The 22,626-nt window shown below is 36.7% G+C and overlaps 1 protein-coding gene across 1 annotated transcript; it reads right to left on the reverse strand.

Moving 5' to 3' along the window:
- Nucleotides 1–3,140: 3,140 nt before the first annotated feature.
- LOC137246235 (damage-control phosphatase ARMT1-like) lies at nucleotides 3,141–22,450 on the reverse strand. The gene is made up of 8 exons (XM_067777334.1): nucleotides 22,258–22,450; nucleotides 22,089–22,194; nucleotides 21,910–22,006; nucleotides 21,580–21,851; nucleotides 6,581–7,044; nucleotides 3,520–3,659; nucleotides 3,271–3,455; nucleotides 3,141–3,204 (listed from the first exon to the last, which is right to left on the reverse strand). The coding sequence occupies exons 1-8, from the start codon at nucleotides 22,353–22,355 to the stop codon at nucleotides 3,202–3,204; spliced, it is 1,365 nt and encodes a 454-aa protein (XP_067633435.1). The 5' UTR covers nucleotides 22,356–22,450; the 3' UTR covers nucleotides 3,141–3,201.
- Nucleotides 22,451–22,626: the final 176 nt, after the last annotated feature.

A 22,626-nucleotide genomic window follows, 5' to 3' on the forward strand; every position in this document is an offset into this window, starting at 1 on the left:
GTTCGATACGACGCGTTGTTGTTGTTGTTGTAGCGATAAGGTTGCTCCCCGAAGGCTTTGGGGAGTGTTATCGATGTGATGGTCCTTTGCCGGATACAAATCCGGTACGCTCCGGTGCCACAGCACCATTAAGGTGCTAGCCCGACCATCTCGGGAACGATTTATGTGGCCACATTAAACCTTCAGGCCATTCCCTCCCTCCCTACCTCCAAGTTCCATGAGGAGCTTGGGGTCGCCAGAGCCTCGTCTGTTAGTGAAACAGGATTCGCCGCGGATAGGTGAGGTTGACAATTGGGTTTGGAGAAGCTATATATTGCGCTGGCAACCTGAAAGGTTGCGCTACACAGCCCCTTGAATCTGGTATTTTAGTCGCCTCTTACGACAGGCATACCTACCGCGGGTATATTCTGATCCCCTAACCCGACGCGTCGAGAATTTGTGTTAAGCGCCAAATACACGACACGAATATTTCCGCGAACATTCCGATATCTTGTTCGCAGCTTTGGCCATACACCATACGAACTTTTGGCCGAACATTAGTTCTCTTTCAGACAGCGATGAATACGGACAACAATTGTGCTGCAGCAATATTGCTCGCTGTGGCAATTAAGCGTAAAAAAAAAGAAAGAGTAGGTACATAAAAGAAAGAGTAGGAACATATTCATCCTCAGCACCAGCACCAGACTTCAAACTATCTCTCTTTTTTTTTGATTCACGCCGGTATTGCGCCCGCAAACTACTTATTTTTTTTTATAACTGTATCCTTTGTGGCATCAGGATCTACTTCTTTTAATTTTTCGATTAAAGTCGCATAATCATTATTCTTTTTAATTCTATGACATTAATCTTTGCTTTTTACTTGCCACAATGATGGCAAAGATTTATACATTTCAATAAATTCACTCAGAAATTTTTTATTGTCCATTTTACTTTTCCGCGCACGTCTGTTCCGTTCAGAAATTACTACGATTATGAGCTATTTCGCCATACACGCACGAACAGTTCGCGCAAATGTTCGCCAAAAATTAAAATATTTTGATTTTTGGCGAGCATTTGCGCGAACTGGCAAACACCACCATACACGACAGAAAAGGTCGCAGAAACATGACATAACGTGAATGTTCGCGGAAATGTTCGTGTCGTGTATTTGGCGCTTTACGGAAAGCGAAAACGATTATTTTATACTCGTTCTTGGTCGATATCGAATTACGGAAAGCCACCCCTGTTTTGTACAAAATCAAACAAAATAAATGATCCCAATTTTTATTTTCACGCTTTTACATTTTCGTTTCCCTTTACGTCCTTTATATCCGGACAATGTCGGAATTGATCAAATCTTAATTCTGGGGATGGTAAACATGTCTTACTTTTACGAGCGCAGCTCCGAACTCCTTTCGGTGTTCGGCCAATTGCATTTCCTTCCAGTTCCGTCTGGAAGTTAGTAAGGAAATTAGCGATGAGGAATCTAAAATCAGGAAGGTTATGTTTAATTGCTTCTCGAAACAACAACGAAGAGTGCTACCATTTTTCCCCCTTATTAGGCCCGGGTTTTCAGTGCGAGTTTAAACTACAGTTAAAGTTCACTTTGTTCGATAACATAAAATTCTGTTGCGCATCTCAGCTTAAAAAAATCCCTCACATTTTCTAACCAAGAAAAATGTTCCTTAAAAAATAAAATGTTCGTTACATTCTAACTATTTATATCATTTTATGAGCAGTAAGGGTGTGCTGTTGTTGTTGTTGTAGCAGTGCTTCGCCCCATCCAATAGGTGCGACCGATCAGAAATTGTCATCAATATCCTCTAACGGAGTCCAAGGAAACTTGCTGTTTCAACAGGGGTGGACCATAATGAGAGGGGTGTTAGAGGCGTTGGTTCCACACTACAATTAAAGAGATGGTTGGTATCATGTGGGGACACATTGCAAGCGGGGCATACATTTTGTAAGTCGTGGCTGATTCTGGATAAGTAAGAGTTTAACCTGTTACAGTATCCAGATCGAAATTGAGCTAGAGTGACTCGCGTTTCCCTGGGGAGTGTGCGTTCCTCTTCCGCAAGTTATGGGTACTGTTCTTTGAGTACTGAATTCACCGGGCAATTCCTGGCATAAAGGTCCGACGCCTGTTTGTGGAGTTCACTGAGGACCTGCTTGTGTTTTTTGGCTTCATACGGCTGAGTTCTCAGGTGCCGTATTTCCTCATAATGCTTACGGAGATAACTCCTTAAGCCCCTGGGCGGTGTGGGCTCATCAATCAGATGCCTGTTGGGATGCCCAGATTTGTGGGTATTCAACAGGAACTGTTTGGTTAGTATCTCATTTCTCTGCCTGATGGGGAGTATTCTCGCCTCATTATGTAGATGGTGTTCTGGGGACATAAGAAGACAGCCCGTGGCGGTTCTGAGAGCAGTATTTTGGCAGGCCTGTAGCTTCTTCCAGAAAGTAGTTTTTAGGCTTGGCGGCCATATCGGGGACGCGTAGCATGCAATCGGCTGGCCAATTGCTTTGTAAGTAGTAATGAGCATTTCTTTATCTTTTCCCAAAGTACTGCCAGCAAGAGATTTGAGGATTTTATTACGGCTCTATATTTTCGGTACAATTGCGGCTACATGCTCACCAAAATGTAGATCCTGATCAAACGTCACACCCAAGATTTTGGGGTGTAGGACAGTCGATAGCGTAGTGCCATTTTAGCACGCTTATATTAGCTTTACTTTTATGTTTGTATGTATGTATGTAACTCTTTTATACCTAATAAAAAAAGTGTTACGTATACGCATCGGTACCCGAATTTGAAGATGGTACAGATATTGCGTGTAATTGGTTTTTTTTTTACAAATCAACGTGCTTATTACACAAATTTTTATTCAACTGATAAATTTAAAGTATTCATTTCGATATTGCCATTTACAGCCTTTTATCTTTTTTTTTGTTAAGAAAATGCCACGAATGGGAGAAAGTCCCACGTTTTGGCATCGCTGTATGTGACATGCAATAGGCGGCAAGGTTAACACCCTAGATCACATGAAACTTATGTACGAAGTATTTGAAAAGTAGGTACTTTATCACATTTTTTAATTTCATTATTTTTTCAGTACATCGTAAATAAATATAAATTTATTAAATTCGATTTGGAAAAATGCGTCTTCATGGTACAGAATATTCTCGATTCGCAGAGTTGGATGTGAAAGTTTTTTTTTTTAATCACTATAAGAAAAAAAAAGAATGGATTCACATATTGTGTCTCTTTCGAGAGCTTTAATGTTTTTTTACCATTTCTTCTTTCGGATCAGGACAGCCACAATAGTTTTTTTCCATGAATTGTATGGTACCATATTCTCCTGATGTCATCCAGTCTTTGTCTATTTTGGTCAAATACTCATTTTTTATAGGATTCAAACCACAAATTATTTCAGTTTTTATGATACGCAAACTGCATATGTTGGCTGGTTGAAAACCTTAAATGTATGTTTTAGATTAATCAAGATGGCACAAATATCGAGAGTTTTAATGCACATTTACCTCTAAGGCAAGTTATGAAAGGTTCTGAAGCATCCCAGTGAAAATCACCAATTAATTTTCTATAATTACAATCACCTTTGATGATAATCATATGAGCTTCTGATAGTAATTTGTATAGATCGGGACGAATGTCACGCATCCTAAAAAAATTCCATATTTTTTGTGGCGAATGTTGGCATTTCGATACATCACTATGTGCTACTAAATAAACACACAACAACAGTAAAACAAGCAGCCGCACACACATGTAAGAAGCGAATCTACCAGCTAAGAGAAGTCTTGACCTTACGAGAAATATGCGGAGAGGCGAACTAGGATTATAAACGCAGCACAGTCCAAGCGATGGTCAATCAGTTTGATTTTAACACGCTATTAGTGTAGTACGCAATAATTGCGAAGTACTACTGCCAAAGTAGTCTAAATAAAGAACATTTTGCTATACTGAATATTTGAGTTATTTATTCGAGAGTTCAGAGGTTGGAACGTTAACAGAAGCTGCAAAATAATCAGGAATTGCCACATATTCATTACACTTTTAATTGAAGAACGCCCTGTTTCAGAATTTGTTTCAAAAATTTTTGTTATTTGCATGACCATGACGCAATAGAACCAGACAGGCGAAGTCAGTAGTAAAACGACAATTTTTTTTTTATTTATCTTCTATTCGTTATTCGAATAAATTTTGCCCAACTCTGCATAGGAATGTTGTAGACGTTTTTGAATACACTCTGTCACGCAAAATTCTGCTTTTAAGGTTCCCATCATAAGGAACGGCATTGATTTATTCCCGCATTCACAAATTGTTTGCCAAATCATCCAAACTTTTCTGGCTGGATAGTTCTTTCTGAATTAGAAATGTCCTCTCCAGACTTCAAGCAGTAGAACTGGGTACCTTATAGGGAGTTCTAAATTTGGAAAACCTTCTGTACCACTCCTAACGTAGTTGTACACAGAGGGATCTCATATGATTATATTCAAAGAATCCTCGCAAATAAGTTGCATTGAGCACCGATAATCTTAACCGACAAGACAAACCCCGTCTAAATTCAAATGCAAATATCTAAAAGTTCCAATCAAACAAAAATAATTTTGTGACCGTGAACAACGAGATATGGATCCATCAAAAGCATTTTTTTGTCAAGCAGGATCACCTGATGACTGCTATGAATACATTCATTTTCCAATTTGATGTTCACTCCTCGGCAGTCGTATTCAAATGAACATAGCTTTCGGGAATCGTGGTCTACTTAATTAATTTTTTTCCTGAACTTTTGAATACCTAACCATTTAGAGGACAATTCATTTTTATTTTTGTGCGCAATAAAAATAAACGATGATCATTACTTTGGACCACCACATGTATTGGCCTTCATCCATATGAGGCATATCGTACGATATATGTCAAGTAGCGACGAATCCTCTACGCCTCAAGATCTGTGCACGAAGGGTCTTCCAAGCATCGCTTATCAAAATTTGTTATTTGTAAAAAGTTATGAATTATTTAAATGATTATATCATGGTGGAATCACCAGGTGAAGTAAATAAAAAAAGACGATGTACGCTATGTGAAAAGGTAGTGATGTATTTTCAACGGTCTGAAGAGGGTAAAATTTTTACCCGCTTTGAAAAAATAGGAGTAGAAAAATAAATACCTTGCTACGAAAGCCATTACAGAAACTGTTTTTTTTTCAGCATATCAGTGCTACCTAACGCAAATGCAGTAGGGATACACAGGACCAGTGGGAGTTTACATTACTTTTGGCATCGAATAAAATAAAAAAAACTTAAACAGTGATGAGCGGTAAAATGCAATGAATGCGTCTAAAGTAAACTAACCTCATCTTCAACTGCAGTTGAAACTTTCATCGAAAAACCGGACAAAGGGGAGAGGTGTTATCCATTATTTAGTTGAACTGTAGAAACTTTGCGCACTTAAATGGTCTTCGGGTTTGATGAAAAGTTTTACAGTCCGACTTGGAAGTGATCATAATACTTTTAAATGTGTTTCCATCCCTAAAAATGCATTGATATTGCCATCTTGCCCTGTTGACTTGTCGTTGAGAATCGGAACTAAATCACGGCATATGTGTATATAAACTTGACCAGAAGATCCCCCAAAAACTTCTGACAGTTGAATTCATTGTGTATTACTAATGTTACCAAGTTATTAATTACTAAAATATGTCAGGGGATTACTAGCCCCGCGGCAGTCGGCCTAGAATCAGAAGATGCTGATCCGATCGAGCCGGATTGATATATTCTATATTACAATCCATAACTTTAACATTCCTCTTATCTCACTTACTTACTTACTTAATTGGCGCTTAACCGTTTAAACGGTTATGACCGTCCAACAAGGCGCGCTAGTCGCCTCTTCTCTCTGCCAACCGGCGCCTGTTGGTCCTCTATCTGAGTGGTCTGATTTTTAGAGCAAAGTAACAACAGTGAGTTAAAATTTGTTGTAACTGTATTTAGAATTCCAGTGTTTTAGCGAAGTTTTAACATAAATAAGGTGTAATACGACAGTTCTGGTGTTCTTGTTGTAGGAAAGACAAAAGCATTCCTCGAAAGTCTTCAGTAGCGCTGAACAGGCTAAAACACTTAGTTGGATATGACGTAAATACAAGTTGTTTGTTTTAACATTAAATTTTTTGGAACCAATTAAATATACGCATATAGACGTAATATTTTAGCACTGCATTACTTATGTATGGAAGCCAACACCAAAGATACCCAAATGATGAATCTCTGTATTTAAATCCAGTAAAGCTCCATCGATATTCACCTACTAAATTATGTGAAAGTACTAAAATTGGATTATTTTACTCATGAAGAATGCAAAAAACAACTTTTTTTTCGGTGACAACATCGGTGAAAAAATTTCAGATAGCACAATGACAGAACAAAGAATTTAGAACGAGACAATTGACAGCTTACTTCACCTGGTTATTCCACCATGGGTTATATGAAACCTGCCCGTGCAAAAGTACATACAAAATGTTACAATTCAAGCCAATGATCTATTAATAATTTCTGTGTAGATTGTAGCCTTCTCTCCTACCTGTAGAATTCATAAGGTGTTGTCCAAAAATAATCGGCAGTAATAACTTCAAATTTTCCATCATTCAAAAATTGATACCATAACCTTGCATAATCTTGAGTGCAACGACCACTTTGCTTTTTTAATTGTTGGAGCGTCCAAAGAAAATCGGTGTGTGTAACATCCGATACAAACCAAGGAACTGCTTTCAAATGAAAACGAACCTTATCTACCATTTTTGCTTCTAACAAATAATGTGCTAATATGAAATCGACCACCAATTCATAGCCAGCGTTATCCGAAATGAAATCGATCAATATCGGCTTTGAATGATCTGCCGTTTTAAGGCAATTAATTATTGAGTTTGAATTATCAATTATAATGTTTTTCTCATATTCACGCAAGTGTTGAAAGGCGCCTTTTTTTCGTACTGTATATTTTTCAGTATCAGCCAATATATCACATTGATTTCCCCATAGATTAAGCTACAAATATTTATATGAAAAGAATAAGAAGAGGATATAAAATTATACTACACCATTTTCAGATTAAAATGGGAAACCTTCAATTAAAAATTAGATTATTCAGTTTAAAATGGGAAAATTTCAATTCAAAATCAGACTTTTCAATTTAAAATGAGAAAGCCTAAAAATGAGAATTCTCCACATTAAAATTGGATTGTTCACTTGAAAGTGAGAAAATTTCGAGTTAAAATAAGAAAAACTTCATTAAAAATCAGATTAGGCAATTCAAAATAAGAAACCTTCATTTTAAAACAGGAAATATTCATTTGAATACAGGAATAGTCATTTTAAAATGAGAAAAGAACATTTAAAATTGAGAAACTTTAATTTAAAAATAAGAAAGTTTTGTTTTATATGTGCTTAAGTTTTAAATAAAAACAACTATGCACAACAGCACCTCTTTAATGAAAAAGACTTCAAGTAGGCAACGAAAAATCAGATTTACCTATGCGAAATATGACAGGAAACGAAAATAATAATAGCCGTGTTTTTTAACACGCGTATATCCGTTTACGCTTAAACTTTATATTGACTGCTAAGAGACAAACTATAAATACACCTCTGAAATTGCTGCGCATAAATTTTGTCCTACTAAATTTCAATACGCATTATACTCAGATGTAACTGAAATATGTGTCTTTGTTTCACCCTGTACACTAATTCTATGTATTATATGTGTGTCCACAATTCATCGCAACTGATTGAGCTATATGTTATACCCTATGGCCATCAGAGCGTTGCGTCTCCGCTTTTCGGTACACCCTGTTGCTGTAGCTAGTTGTTTTACCACAGCCGCTAGATGGGTCTCCTAAGCATTATCTAAGCGAAGATAGGCGTTTTTTAACACGCGCAAACGAAACGTATACGCGCGTGTTAAAAAACACGGCTAATATTATTAGTCGAGTCAAACAGAGCAGCAGTAATAATGCAGTTCTAGGACAATTGTGCTATTTGCAGGGCCGTAGAGAGAAAATCCGGGACTAAACAATTTACGGGCCCCCTATAAAAAATCCACTAATACATTTGATTAACTTGAATTAAGACGTCCATTCATTAATAATTATTGATGGATTACATCAAAAAAAAAATTTTACCACATCAACTAAATGATTTATGGACTAAGAGCTGACAATAAAATTAACACAGAATATTTACTATTTATACTATTTTATTGTAACGTAGATATAAAATTCTTTTTTAACAGCCACATATTGTTTCAAATAATCTTTTTTAGTTATTTGGTAACATTTTAAACCATTTCTGAAAAATTTAATGATGATTATAAATTTTAATTATTCAATATAGAAAGTTTGGATATCAAAGAGTGGTTTTACTTGCTTTTTTCGCTGCAAAATTTTTATAATAATAGCCGTGTTTTTTAACACGCGTATATCCGTTTACGCTTAAACTTTATATTGACTGCTAAGTGACAAACTATAAATACACCTCTGAAATTGCTGCGCATAAATTTTGTCCTACTAAATTTCAATACGCATTATACTCAGATGTAACTGAAATATGTGTCTTTGTTTCACCCTCTACACTAATTCTATGTATTCTATGTGTGTCCACAATTCATCGCAACTGATTCAGCTATATGTTATACCCTATGGCCATCAGAGCGTTGCGTCTCCGCTTTTCGGTACACCCTGTTGCTGTAGCTAGTTGTTTAACCACAGCCGCTAGATGGGTCTCCTAAGCATTATCTAAGCGAGGATAGGCGTTTTTTTACACGCGCAAACGAAACGTATACGCGCGTGTTAAAAAACACGGCTAATATCAAAATTTAACTGTCTTGCCAAAACGGATTCAACACAAAGCGTGGCAAGTCCGGAAACTCGTTCTTGAGATGAACACGATCTATGAAAGTTTTTGATTCTTGAAAGGACGCTGAAGGAACGTTCTGCACTAGCTATAGTATACAGGTATAGTGCAAAAGATACGTAAAGCAACACAAATGTTGGGGAAAATCGTGTACAGATTTTGAACATATGTATGTAGATGGCATTTCGCAATTCCAATGGTAACAGGCCTTTATCAAAATTTGCTTCGTAAATGTGTTTCAAGTGAATTATTTCGCATTATAAGCTTTGAGAAATGTCCGACTTGTATTTTTCGACAAATTTTGCTGCGCTCGCCCGAACCGTAGTTTCATCCATGTCTTAAAATTTCCACAAAAAGGAAATTTCTCATAGCTGCAAATCGTTCAGTAGTGCCAGTGATTACCGAATCAACGATCACCAGGAATGTATTGGTTTTAAAATCAGACTCTGAATCATCCGTAATCATCTCATTTAAATTATCTTCAGAACGTCTTTTGGGTTTTCTCTTTCAAATGCCCGGAAACTTTGGCGAGATGTTCAATTGAATAGCAACTGTTTTGCATTCGTTTAAAATTGTTTCCCATTAGTTCCTGATCAACTTCAAACAAACTAATAAGGCATCTAAATGTCGGACCTCAACATCTATGGTGGTGTCTCTAGATTAGAGGACCAAGTTTCTCTCATTAATGGTAGTCAGTATTTTGAACCAAATTGGGGACAGCAAGATACATTCCAACTTGTTGATGTACTTGAGAATGCCGGTAACATCGCCGTATGCTTGCGCAGTCAAATTTGGCTTTTGGCTGAAAGACTGAAGAGAGCTCGGTACATTTTTTTGAGGATGTCCTATCGTTGTAGAGTGCTGCTGAAAATAGTAAAACATTTTTGTACAACTCCGAAGAAAGTAACTGCAGCCGTACAACATTCTGCAGCATCAAGACCACATAAATTGAGACTGTGGGTTGCACAAGGCGAGTAATCAGCATTCGAGTTTTTGTCGAGAATGTGACGTAGTGCTCCGTTGTAAGCTCCTTTCATATTGGCGCCGTTATCGTACCCTTGTGCACGGCAATCTTCAATCAAGTATGGCAAATTAGATCAGCGATTTTCTGACCAGTTTTTTTGGTCACAATTCACGAAAGCCAAAAACCGTTCTTGAATCGTAAAAGTTGTTGCTTGACGAGACTAGCATCAGGCCAAGCATCAACGATAGTAGCAAAATACTTGGCTTTCTTGCTTTGATCTAATATATTTTCCCTCACGTGCTTTGCACAAATTTCTATAAACTCGTTCTGAATGTCTGGGGAAAGATAGCGCACTTGTAAACGTTTGTGCTACTGTTGCGAAATCCCAACTTTCTCCAAATGATGTGTAAGTATCGGATCATATTGGCTTATGAGATCTTAGATGCCCAAAAAATTTCCATCGTTTCGCTTACCAAGATATATACTTTCGCCTTTGAAAGCTAGGCGTCTTGCACCCAAAAATAAAATAGTGTCCAAAATTCTATATAAAATTTCTTTCCACTTTTGAGTTTCTGTGATTAGGTGTTCATTGATAAGTGTATCAATTGTAGCCTCCTTTTGAATTAGATTTTGTAAAGATCGCCATTGAATATAACATTTAATGTGATCTTGAGTATTTTCGTGTGCTGGAAGTTTATCGTATAGCTTCTACCACACCTGCAATTTCGAATATCCGCCAGGACAACACATTTTAGGCCGATTTAAAGTATTGGTGCTTAACAGACGACATGGCAGGCAATAAAAAGCATTGCTACTGGTACTCCACACTAACCAGTCACGCTCCACTTTCTCTCCATTTGGCAAGATTCTGTTTAACAACGAGGTAGGAAATGCCTCGTCATGACAATCACGTGGAAAAATAACAGGACACTTTTGATGACCTCGGCGAATTATTTCGTTGACTTCTTCAGATCGCAAAAACTCATTAATCACGGTACCGATATTGAAGTCGTCTGGACTTTGATACAGAGTTGGTGGTATTGTTGGAAGAATTTTTGAAGATAAACCTGTCACCACGAAAACTTTAAGATTTCGGCTTCATGTAAAGATACATTTTTGTTTGATGTTTTTATTGTCTCCTCAGGCCCAGGCAAAAAATCATTATCAATATTCGTTGCTTTTGAAATTCGGCTTAAAATTTGCACATGGAACAACTAAAGACTCTCCTGAATTAAAAAAAAAAATGTCTTAGTACCTCTAAATCGCGGGCCCCTTGAGAAATCCCCGGCCCGGGGGTATCCCCCCCCCCCCGTCGGGCCTGGCTATTTGTGTTGAAAAAATGGATAGAAGAGCGACTTCGCGTATTCTACCAAGTAAGCACCTATTTCACGAACACTGCATCCGTTATCTTTTGAACAGGGATGACAAAATGTGCCCAATTTGTCGCCAAGAAAAAAATGGTATGGTCAAACGCAGACAAGCTAAAATCTTTGTATACCTATATGTATTTATATACATATAATTTTTCAGATACCGAAGAATGTTCGAGAAAAGTTTATAAGAAAAACTCAAAGGAAGACCGCAACAGAGTTGTGACCACTTCTGCATGTAGTGAAGACTAGGTATCTCTCGCAGCACAATAAGAGGTCTCGAACATCAAACAAGAGGCGGCTGCAAAGCCAAACTATTTTCTCGGGAACAAGTCGATGTTATGGTTTCGTGGTAAAAGCAGAACTGCAGTATTACCCTTATTGCAATTCAGACGCGAGTTTGTGCTGAGTTCAACGTGTCCCTGGCTCTTTCAACGATTACCAATTAAAAAAAAAATGTAAGGCGCGATAACCTCCGTAGAGATTTTAGGCCGAGGCTCTCTTCCAATTTGCGTCGTGCTCCTTTTTAATTTTTCCTACAAATTGGCGGGACGGGACCTACTTGTTTTATGCCGACTCCGAACGGCATCTGCAAGGCAGATGAGTTTTCATTGAAAGCTTTTCATGGCAGAAATACAATCGGAGTGTTTGCCAAACACTGCCGAGGGGTGACCCCGCTTAGAAAAATTGCCTTCTAATTGAAAAGCCTTATTTCTAAAATTTAGATGTTGCTTTGCCCGGGGTGTGAAGCCAGGGCATTCGGTGTGGTAGGCGGAGCACGCTACCATCACACCACGGTGGCCGCCAACGATTACCAATTACCTTGACGGTAAATTGTACACACGAAAAGCTGTACACACAGAGCCAATAACCAATAACAGCAACATTAATAAAAAAAATTATAATTTGTGACAATGCTCCATGTCACTCTACAATAGATAACGCTGCAGCTAACCATTAAGGTGGACGATCGTAGGTGTTACGCCTTGGCCCTTATTCGCCCATGATCAACCCTATTGAAATCATTTGGGCTAAGATAAAAACATATGTTAAGAGTCACACATTACCATTCCCATTGTTGAAGGGCAAAATTGAGCAGAACAACGGTTGCAGTACTTCGAAAATTTGGTGGACGAAGCTAAAGTAACGATAACTGGCGGCTATTGTACACAAGCATTTCAAAACTCTCATCCTCTTTCCATACAAATTCTGTAGCTTTAGAAAATATGCCTGTAGCCAATTAGTTAATATCAAATTGTTATAACATTTTTTTCTCATTTGGTGGATTCTCCTTTTCAAATAAAATTTTCTGTTTTTGGAATGATAGTTTCTTATTTTTATATGAAATATTCTCGTTTTCAAGTGGCTTGTCTTATTTTAAAATGAAGGTTTCCTATTTTGAAATGAAACGTTCTTATTTTGAAGTGACTATTCTGATCTTCAAATGAAAGTGTCTCATTTTAAATTGAAGTTTTCTCATTTTAATTTGTCTATTCTGATTTTCAAATGAAGTTTCCTTATTTCAAGTTGAAGTTTTCTCATTTTAATATAAAAATGGTGTAGATTTGTACCGGATATCCGGAATCCGACCCGTACGTAAGTTTTTTAGACCTTTTTTGGAACACAATTAGAATGAAGTTATGCCAGTTATAAAGAGCCATATCTGCATTTAGTGAATGTGAAAATAAAATGTTTTTTGCTTATCCGGTTACATTCTAAATTTGTTGGTTAGGGAATTAAACTAACGATCTGTATAATATTTACATGGGACAGTCTACTGGAGATATGAATCAGATTTACCTATGCGAAATATGACAGGAAACGAAAATAATAATAGCCGTGTTTTTTAACACGCGTATATCCGTTTACGCTTAAACTTTATATTGACTGCTAAGAGACAAACTATAAATACACCTCTGAAATTGCTGCGCATAAATTTTGTCCTACTAAATTTCAATACGCATTATACTCAGATGTAACTGAAATATGTGTCTTTGTTTCACCCTGTACACTAATTCTATGTATTATATGTGTGTCCACAATTCATCGCAACTGATTCAGCTATACGTTTCGTTTGCGCGTGTTAAAAAACGCCTATCTTCGCTTAGATAATGCTTAGGAGACCCATCTAGCGGCTGTGGTAAAACAACTAGCTACAGCAACAGGGTGTACCGAAAAGCGGAGACGCAACGCTCTGATGGCCATAGGGTATAACATATAGCTGAATTAGTTGCGATGAATTGTGAACACACATAGAATACATAGAATTAGTGTAGAGGGTGACACAAAGACACATATTTCAGTTACATCTGAGTATAATGCGTATTGAAATTTAGTAGGACAAAATTTATGCGCAGCAATTTCAGAGGTGTATTTATAGTTTGTCTCTTAGCAGTCAATATAAAGTTTAAGCGTAAACGGATATACGCGTGTTAAAAAACACGGCTATTATTAGTCGAGTCAAACAGAGCAGCAGTAATAATGCAGTTCTAGGACAATTGTGCTATTTGCAGGGCCGTAGAGAGAAAATCCGGGACTAAACAATTTACGGGCCCCCTATAAAAAATCCACTATTACATTTGATTAACTTGAATTAAGACGTCCATTCATTAATAATTATTGATGGATTACATCAAAAAAAAAATTTTACCACATCAACTAAATGATTTATGGACTAAGAGCTGACAATAAAATTAACACAGAATATTTACTATTTATACTATTTTATTGTAACGTAGATATAAAATTCTTTTTTAACAGCCACATATTGTTTCAAATAATCTTTTTTAGTTATTTGGTAACATTTTAAACCATTTCTGAAAAATTTAATGATGATTATAAATTTTAATTATTCAATATAGAAAGTTTGGATATCAAAGAGTGGTTTTACTTGCTTTTTTCGCTGCAAAATTTTTATAATAATAGCCGTGTTTTTTAACACGCGTATATCCGTTTCTGCTTAAACTTTATATTGACTGCTAAGTGACAAACTATAAATACACCTCTGAAATTGCTGCGCATAAATTTTGTCCTACTAAATTTCAATACGCATTATACTCAGATGTAACTGAAATATGTGTCTTTGTTTCACCCTCTACACTAATTCTATGTATTCTATGTGTGTCCACAATTCATCGCAACTGATTCAGCTATATGTTATACCCTATGGCCATCAGAGCGTTGCGTCTCCGCTTTTCGGTACACCCTGTTGCTGTAGCTAGTTGTTTAACCACAGCCGCTAGATGGGTCTCCTAAGCATTATCTAAGCGAGGATAGGCGTTTTTTTACACGCGCAAACGAAACGTATACGCGCGTGTTAAAAAACACGGCTAATATCAAAATTTAACTGTCTTGCCAAAACGGATTCAACACAAAGCGTGGCAAGTCCGGAAACTCGTTCTTGAGATGAACACGATCTATGAAAGTTTTTGATTCTTGAAAGGACGCTGAAGGAACGTTCTGCACTAGCTATAGTATACAGGTATAGTGCAAAAGATACGTAAAGCAACACAAATGTTGGGGAAAATCGTGTACAGATTTTGAACATATGTATGTAGATGGCATTTCGCAATTCCAATGGTAACAGGCCTTTATCAAAATTTGCTTCGTAAATGTGTTTCAAGTGAATTATTTCGCATTATAAGCTTTGAGAAATGTCCGACTTGTATTTTTCGACAAATTTTGCTGCGCTCGCCCGAACCGTAGTTTCATCCATGTCTTAAAATTTCCACAAAAAGGAAATTTCTCATAGCTGCAAATCGTTCAGTAGTGCCAGTGATTACCGAATCAACGATCACCAGGAATGTATTGGTTTTAAAATCAGACTCTGAATCATCCGTAATCATCTCATTTAAATTATCTTCAGAACGTCTTTTGGGTTTTCTCTTTCAAATGCCCGGAAACTTTGGCGAGATGTTCAATTGAATAGCAACTGTTTTGCATTCGTTTAAAATTGTTTCCCATTAGTTCCTGATCAACTTCAAACAAACTAATAAGGCATCTAAATGTCGGACCTCAACATCTATGGTGGTGTCTCTAGATTAGAGGACCAAGTTTCTCTCATTAATGGTAGTCAGTATTTTGAACCAAATTGGGGACAGCAAGATACATTCCAACTTGTTGATGTACTTGAGAATGCCGGTAACATCGCCGTATGCTTGCGCAGTCAAATTTGGCTTTTGGCTGAAAGACTGAAGAGAGCTCGGTACATTTTTTTGAGGATGTCCTATCGTTGTAGAGTGCTGCTGAAAATAGTAAAACATTTTTGTACAACTCCGAAGAAAGTAACTGCAGCCGTACAACATTCTGCAGCATCAAGACCACATAAATTGAGACTGTGGGTTGCACAAGGCGAGTAATCAGCATTCGAGTTTTTGTCGAGAATGTGACGTAGTGCTCCGTTGTAAGCTCCTTTCATATTGGCGCCGTTATCGTACCCTTGTGCACGGCAATCTTCAATCAAGTATGGCAAATTAGATCAGCGATTTTCTGACCAGTTTTTTTGGTCACAATTCACGAAAGCCAAAAACCGTTCTTGAATCGTAAAAGTTGTTGCTTGACGAGACTAGCATCAGGCCAAGCATCAACGATAGTAGCAAAATACTTGGCTTTCTTGCTTTGATCTAATATATTTTCCCTCACGTGCTTTGCACAAATTTCTATAAACTCGTTCTGAATGTCTGGGGAAAGATAGCGCACTTGTAAACGTTTGTGCTACTGTTGCGAAATCCCAACTTTCTCCAAATGATGTGTAAGTATCGGATCATATTGGCTTATGAGATCTTAGATGCCCAAAAAATTTCCATCGTTTCGCTTACCAAGATATATACTTTCGCCTTTGAAAGCTAGGCGTCTTGCACCCAAAAATAAAATAGTGTCCAAAATTCTATATAAAATTTCTTTCCACTTTTGAGTTTCTGTGATTAGGTGTTCATTGATAAGTGTATCAATTGTAGCCTCCTTTTGAATTAGATTTTGTAAAGATCGCCATTGAATATAACATTTAATGTGATCTTGAGTATTTTCGTGTGCTGGAAGTTTATCGTATAGCTTCTACCACACCTGCAATTTCGAATATCCGCCAGGACAACACATTTTAGGCCGATTTAAAGTATTGGTGCTTAACAGACGACATGGCAGGCAATAAAAAGCATTGCTACTGGTACTCCACACTAACCAGTCACGCTCCACTTTCTCTCCATTTGGCAAGATTCTGTTTAACAACGAGGTAGGAAATGCCTCGTCATGACAATCACGTGGAAAAATAACAGGACACTTTTGATGACCTCGGCGAATTATTTCGTTGACTTCTTCAGATCGCAAAAACTCATTAATCACGGTACCGATATTGAAGTCGTCTGGACTTTGATACAGAGTTGGTGGTATTGTTGGAAGAATTTTTGAAGATAAACCTGTCACCACGAAAACTTTAAGATTTCGGCTTCATGTAAAGATACATTTTTGTTTGATGTTTTTATTGTCTCCTCAGGCCCAGGCAAAAAATCATTATCAATATTCGTTGCTTTTGAAATTCGGCTTAAAATTTGCACATGGAACAACTAAAGACTCTCCTGAATTAAAAAAAAAATGTCTTAGTACCTCTAAATCGCGGGCCCCTTGAGAAATCCCCGGCCCGGGGGTATCCCCCCCCCCCCCCCCCCCCCCCCCCCGTCGGGCCTGGCTATTTGTGTTGAAAAAATGGATAGAAGAGCGACTTCGCGTATTCTACCAAGTAAGCACCTATTTCACGAACACTGCATCCGTTATCTTTTGAACAGGGATGACAAAATGTGCCCAATTTGTCGCCAAGAAAAAAATGGTATGGTCAAACGCAGACAAGCTAAAATCTTTGTATACCTATATGTATTTATATACATATAATTTTTCAGATACCGAAGAATGTTCGAGAAAAGTTTATAAGAAAAACTCAAAGGAAGACCGCAACAGAGTTGTGACCACTTCTGCATGTAGTGAAGACTAGGTATCTCTCGCAGCACAATAAGAGGTCTCGAACATCAAACAAGAGGCGGCTGCAAAGCCAAACTATTTTCTCGGGAACAAGTCGATGTTATGGTTTCGTGGTAAAAGCAGAACTGCAGTATTACCCTTATTGCAATTCAGACGCGAGTTTGTGCTGAGTTCAACGTGTCCCTGGCTCTTTCAACGATTACCAATTAAAAAAAAAAATGTAAGGCGCGATAACCTCCGTAGAGATTTTAGGCCGAGGCTCTCTTCCAATTTGCGTCGTGCTCCTTTTTAATTTTTCCTACAAATTGGCGGGACGGGACCTACTTGTTTTATGCCGACTCCGAACGGCATCTGCAAGGCAGATGAGTTTTCATTGAAAGCTTTTCATGGCAGAAATACAATCGGAGTGTTTGCCAAACACTGCCGAGGGGTGACCCCGCTTAGAAAAATTGCCTTCTAATTGAAAAGCCTTATTTCTAAAATTTAGATGTTGCTTTGCCCGGGGTGTGAAGCCAGGGCATTCGGTGTGGTAGGCGGAGCACGCTACCATCACACCACGGTGGCCGCCAACGATTACCAATTACCTTGACGGTAAATTGTACACACGAAAAGCTGTACACACAGAGCCAATAACCAATAACAGCAACATTAATAAAAAAAATTATAATTTGTGACAATGCTCCATGTCACTCTACAATAGATAACGCTGCAGCTAACCATTAAGGTGGACGATCGTAGGTGTTACGCCTTGGCCCTTATTCGCCCATGATCAACCCTATTGAAATCATTTGGGCTAAGATAAAAACATATGTTAAGAGTCACACATGACCATTCCCATTGTTGAAGGGCAAAATTGAGCAGAACAACGGTTGCAGTACTTCGAAAATTTGGTGCACGAAGCTAAAGTAACGATAACTGGCGGCTATTGTACACAAGCATTTCAAAACTCTCATCCTCTTTCCATACAAATTCTGTAGCTTTAGAAAATATGCCTGTAGCCAATTAGTTAATATCAAATTGTTATAACATTTTTTTCTCATTTGGTGGATTCTCCTTTTCAAATAAAATTTTCTGTTTTTGGAATGATAGTTTCTTATTTTTATATGAAATATTCTCGTTTTCAAGTGGCTTGTCTTATTTTAAAATGAAGGTTTCCTATTTTGAAATGAAACATTCTTATTTTGAAGTGACTATTCTGATCTTCAAATGAAAGTGTCTCATTTTAAATTGAAGTTTTCTCATTTTAATTTGTCTATTCTGATTTTCAAATGAAGTTTCCTTATTTCAAGTTGAAGTTTTCTCATTTTAATATAAAAATGGTGTAGATTTGTACCGGATATCCGGAATCCGACCCGTACGTAAGTTTTTTAGACCTTTTTTGGAACACAATTAGAATGAAGTTATGCCAGTTATAAAGAGCCATATCTGCATTTAGTGAATGTGAAAATAAAATGTTTTTTGCTTATCCGGTTACATTCTAAATTTGTTGGTTAGGGAATTAAACTAACGATCTGTATAATATTTACATGGGACAGTCTACTGGAGATATGAATCCGGAATCCAGTTATCCGGCACAACCCTAAATAGTACAAATGTGCATTTACTAATTCATTCTGAAACATCGGAAAGCCCTTTCCTGTTTAAGTAATTAAATGTAATTATTCCGGCTTAACCCTTTTTAGTTAACTTATTAATTCGGAATATTCCGAACGCGTTCTTTCTAAACTACCTAATGAGGTAGTTTTTTTCCTTTATTGACAACTTGATATACAATCAAGGGTGTAATGGAATCCTATTGGTGTCGGAATCGGATTTGAAACCAATAAATATTTCTTTCTTTTTGAACTACTCAGGTACCAACCAACTGTATCGTTGCCTTCGTGATATCAATCTGAGTGGGGTGCTTTCCTCAGCGTATGACAGCTTAACATTTCACAAAATATCCCTGTACTCCACGGTACACATACAGAAGAGACAAGCTTTTGCCACTCTACATCAGCAATGACGCGGTCCCATCGAAGAAAAAAGAAATGGCGAAATATTTTATCAAATGCTGAAGTGAAGATTAATTTGTGTGGAAATGCTTCCAAAAGTACGAACATGGCCCAAAGGGCAAAGCTTTTTCTTCTTGATACACCAAATGGACAGCTACACATGGAGGAGGAAACATAATGGTCGAGATATCTTTGTCTTGGAATTGTCACACGTATGCAATGGCCAAGTTAATTCCCTGAGCTCAACCCGATTGAAAGCTTGTGGAGTGGCCTTAGGAGATTGCCATCCTTTCCATTTAAAAAGAAGGAGCACTTTCGGCAGAACACGCCGTGCCCAATAGAATAGGCAAAGTTATACAATACATGGAGATGATACCGTTGATTTAGAAAACAGCGGAGTAAGGAATTATAATTGATTAGTGTACTTTGATTTCTAAAAAAAGTTTCATGCACCTATTACTTTGACCAACGAATTTTTTGTATTAGGATACAGTTTTCTTTAAAATGAATGATTTATAATCGCTCAAATTTCAATCAGTCTCTTCAACCCTTCTGCCACAATTAAGGGATGCGGCCAACCTTTTCAACTGGGAGGAATCACTGATTTGTAATGATTTTCATATATTAAGTATAAGTAAATAAATTTATTAATATTACCACACAAAATTTGTTTTCATTTGCAAAATCTTCTAATGTTAAAGAACCAAAGCTGTGTACACCTATTTTTGTGTCCATGAGTGTATTTCAAAGACGTTTATACTTTTGGATAACCTATGCTCCAAAGTTTTTTAAGTATAAGAGGCAAACATTTTTGAGTCCTAGTTTTGGATTAATTATTTAAAATGTAAAGTTACGCGCTAAAATATGACATGTTTTAAGCAGGGGCGGAAACTGTTATTCCTTTTATAATATAATTACGTGCAAAATTTTTAATTTTGGACTTTTAATATATTTGGATCAAGATAAAAAATATTTTCGGATTTTTATTACCTAAGTCCGATAGAACTAGTCAAACTCGGACTTTTATTTTTAAGGGCGAAATAAAAATCCGCCTTGATAACAAAGAAACGGCTTATCCGAATTAAAAAATTTTTTTATCCGAAATAAAAATTTTTTTAATTCGGATAAGCCGTTTCTTTGTTATCAAGGCGGACTTTTATTTCGGCCTTAAAAAATAAAATACCGGATTTAACTTTTATTTCCTGACTTTTATTTTTAAAAGTTCGAGTTTAACTAGTTCAATCAACTCAAAAATTAAAATACTGATTTTACATGTATATGTGAACTTTTATGTAAAAAGTTCGAAAAATAAAAAGGATGCATGATTCGACATGATATTGCTGTAGGGATACCTGAGAACTCAAACATTTTCACCTAGGACAATTTTTTGACCCGGACTTTTTCGACTCCGAAAAAAAATAATCAGCCCAATCACGCAATCCATCGTAGACTGTTTTTTCGGGATTCGTAACATTCGAATTCGTAACATTGCTACGGTACGTGATTGGGCTGTTTGTTTTAAATATTTTTCGCGGTTCGTAAATTTTCTCCGTTGGCAAGAACTTGTCGTAGAAAATTTCAAATAAACGTCAAAAGTTTACGTTCCGAGTGAATTCAATGATGCCACCGTACGAATTTCGAATTTACTTATTTACTTTCGGAGACGTTTGGAAACACGGTCGAATTGCATGATAGCAATTTCGTAACTTTCCCGAAAAAGTAGCCTACGATGGACTGCGTGATTGGGCTGAATAATTATTTTCCGTCCCTGATTTTAAGCCTTTCATATAAAATAATTTTTCATGTCACAACAAAACCACGTAACTTGGATTTAAGTTCTACGAAATTATAACAATTTGTTTTTCACACATTTAAATTTGTTTGCTTTAACAAAAGCACGTATCTTCAGATATTTTTAAAATTACGAATTTTCATAGTACATTACCGTTTGGGCTATGGAACTTGTGGTGGAGCTTCTAAGGATATTGGAGAATTGGTCTGTGGTAATTTTTTGGCCAGAAGTGCAGCATGTGCAGGAATGACGGGGATTCTTTAAAAATTGCTTGCTTTGTCGTGCACACATTTTAAGGGTTTCATACGTTTTAAGTTACGTTATTTCATTTTGGTTTTTAGTTTAAGGTACTTAGAAATGAGATAGAAGAAAACTGATTGAAGTCCCTAATAGATTTTTTTCCTCGGATTCTGTATCCATAGCGAGACAAAAGCGCGTAAGTACGAGTTACATGTTTCTGTTCTACCACGAGAGTTAACTTCTTCATGCCGTTTCAGATAAACTGTCGATATTCTATTTCTATTCTGCTTCCAGAATCAATAAGTAAATACATCCAATAAATTTTCATTTAAATACAAAACATACCCTTAAAAGAAGTCGCAATACATCATCATTAGGCTGCGTCGCTGTACGTATACCAAATATTACAATTTCGATAGTATTAAGGAAACTGATTAATGATTTTTGTTTCTTATCAGCGAAGTAGTCGAATGTCTTTAAAGTTTGTGTATTCTGCAAAAATGATATTAGGCTACGAAATATATAACACTCGGCATAAAGGAAGCAAGTACTAAAAAATGTGTTTTGTCCTTCTTCGAGATTCGATATGAAGTTGTTCCAAACTTCTTTATCAGGCTCTGAATTTATATTTTGGTTAGAAAAAAAAAAAAAGAAAAAAATATTAAAAGACCTTACCTGTACCAGTGAATTGTTGTAGTTGGCTGTCATGCTCTAAATGATGTTTTAATTTTCTTATTTTATAAATAACTTTTTGGAAGTCCACTCGAGATTCCTAATATCATTTAAGAGCATTGATTTTAATGTTAAACATAATAAAGCAAAATAAAACAGTTTTTAATAACGTATTTGTCAACCTCGCCATAATGGGACACCAACGCATCGACATTATCCGTTAAACTAGCAATAATCTGTGATAAACTTTCCGGAATTCTATAACGTAATACATAATAGGCAAAACTTCTGAAAATGTAAAAAGTGCCATTTAATAATCAATATACATAAACTGAATTTATTAAACTTAACTGTTTGAAACGGGCTGATATAAGTGAATGCCGCGGCGTCTTGGAGTTCACTATACCATTTTTAACATCAAATTCATGGTGTTCAAAATGGCTTTGCATTTGTTTAAATTTTATAATAGTGGTTCAAAATTAGGTTAATACTGTGAATTTCAATATAAATTTTTTTCATGCTGTTGGTAAAAAGTTTTTTCTGAATTTTTTATTTTTTGAAACGTCAATAAACAATGCGTCATGCATATGTTGTTTGATTTTTTATTGCTAAGTTACCCTGTGCACGAAATTGACCATTTAAGTTTTAACAACGGGGGTAGTATCTATCAGGAAATTAGGCTGCTATAGTCAAGGGTAAAAGTCTAGAACAGGGGTCGAC

The sequence above is a fragment of the Eurosta solidaginis genome, chromosome 3 (genome assembly GCF_040869045.1).
Source record: "Eurosta solidaginis isolate ZX-2024a chromosome 3, ASM4086904v1, whole genome shotgun sequence".
Lineage (NCBI taxonomy): Eukaryota > Metazoa > Arthropoda > Insecta > Diptera > Tephritidae > Eurosta > Eurosta solidaginis.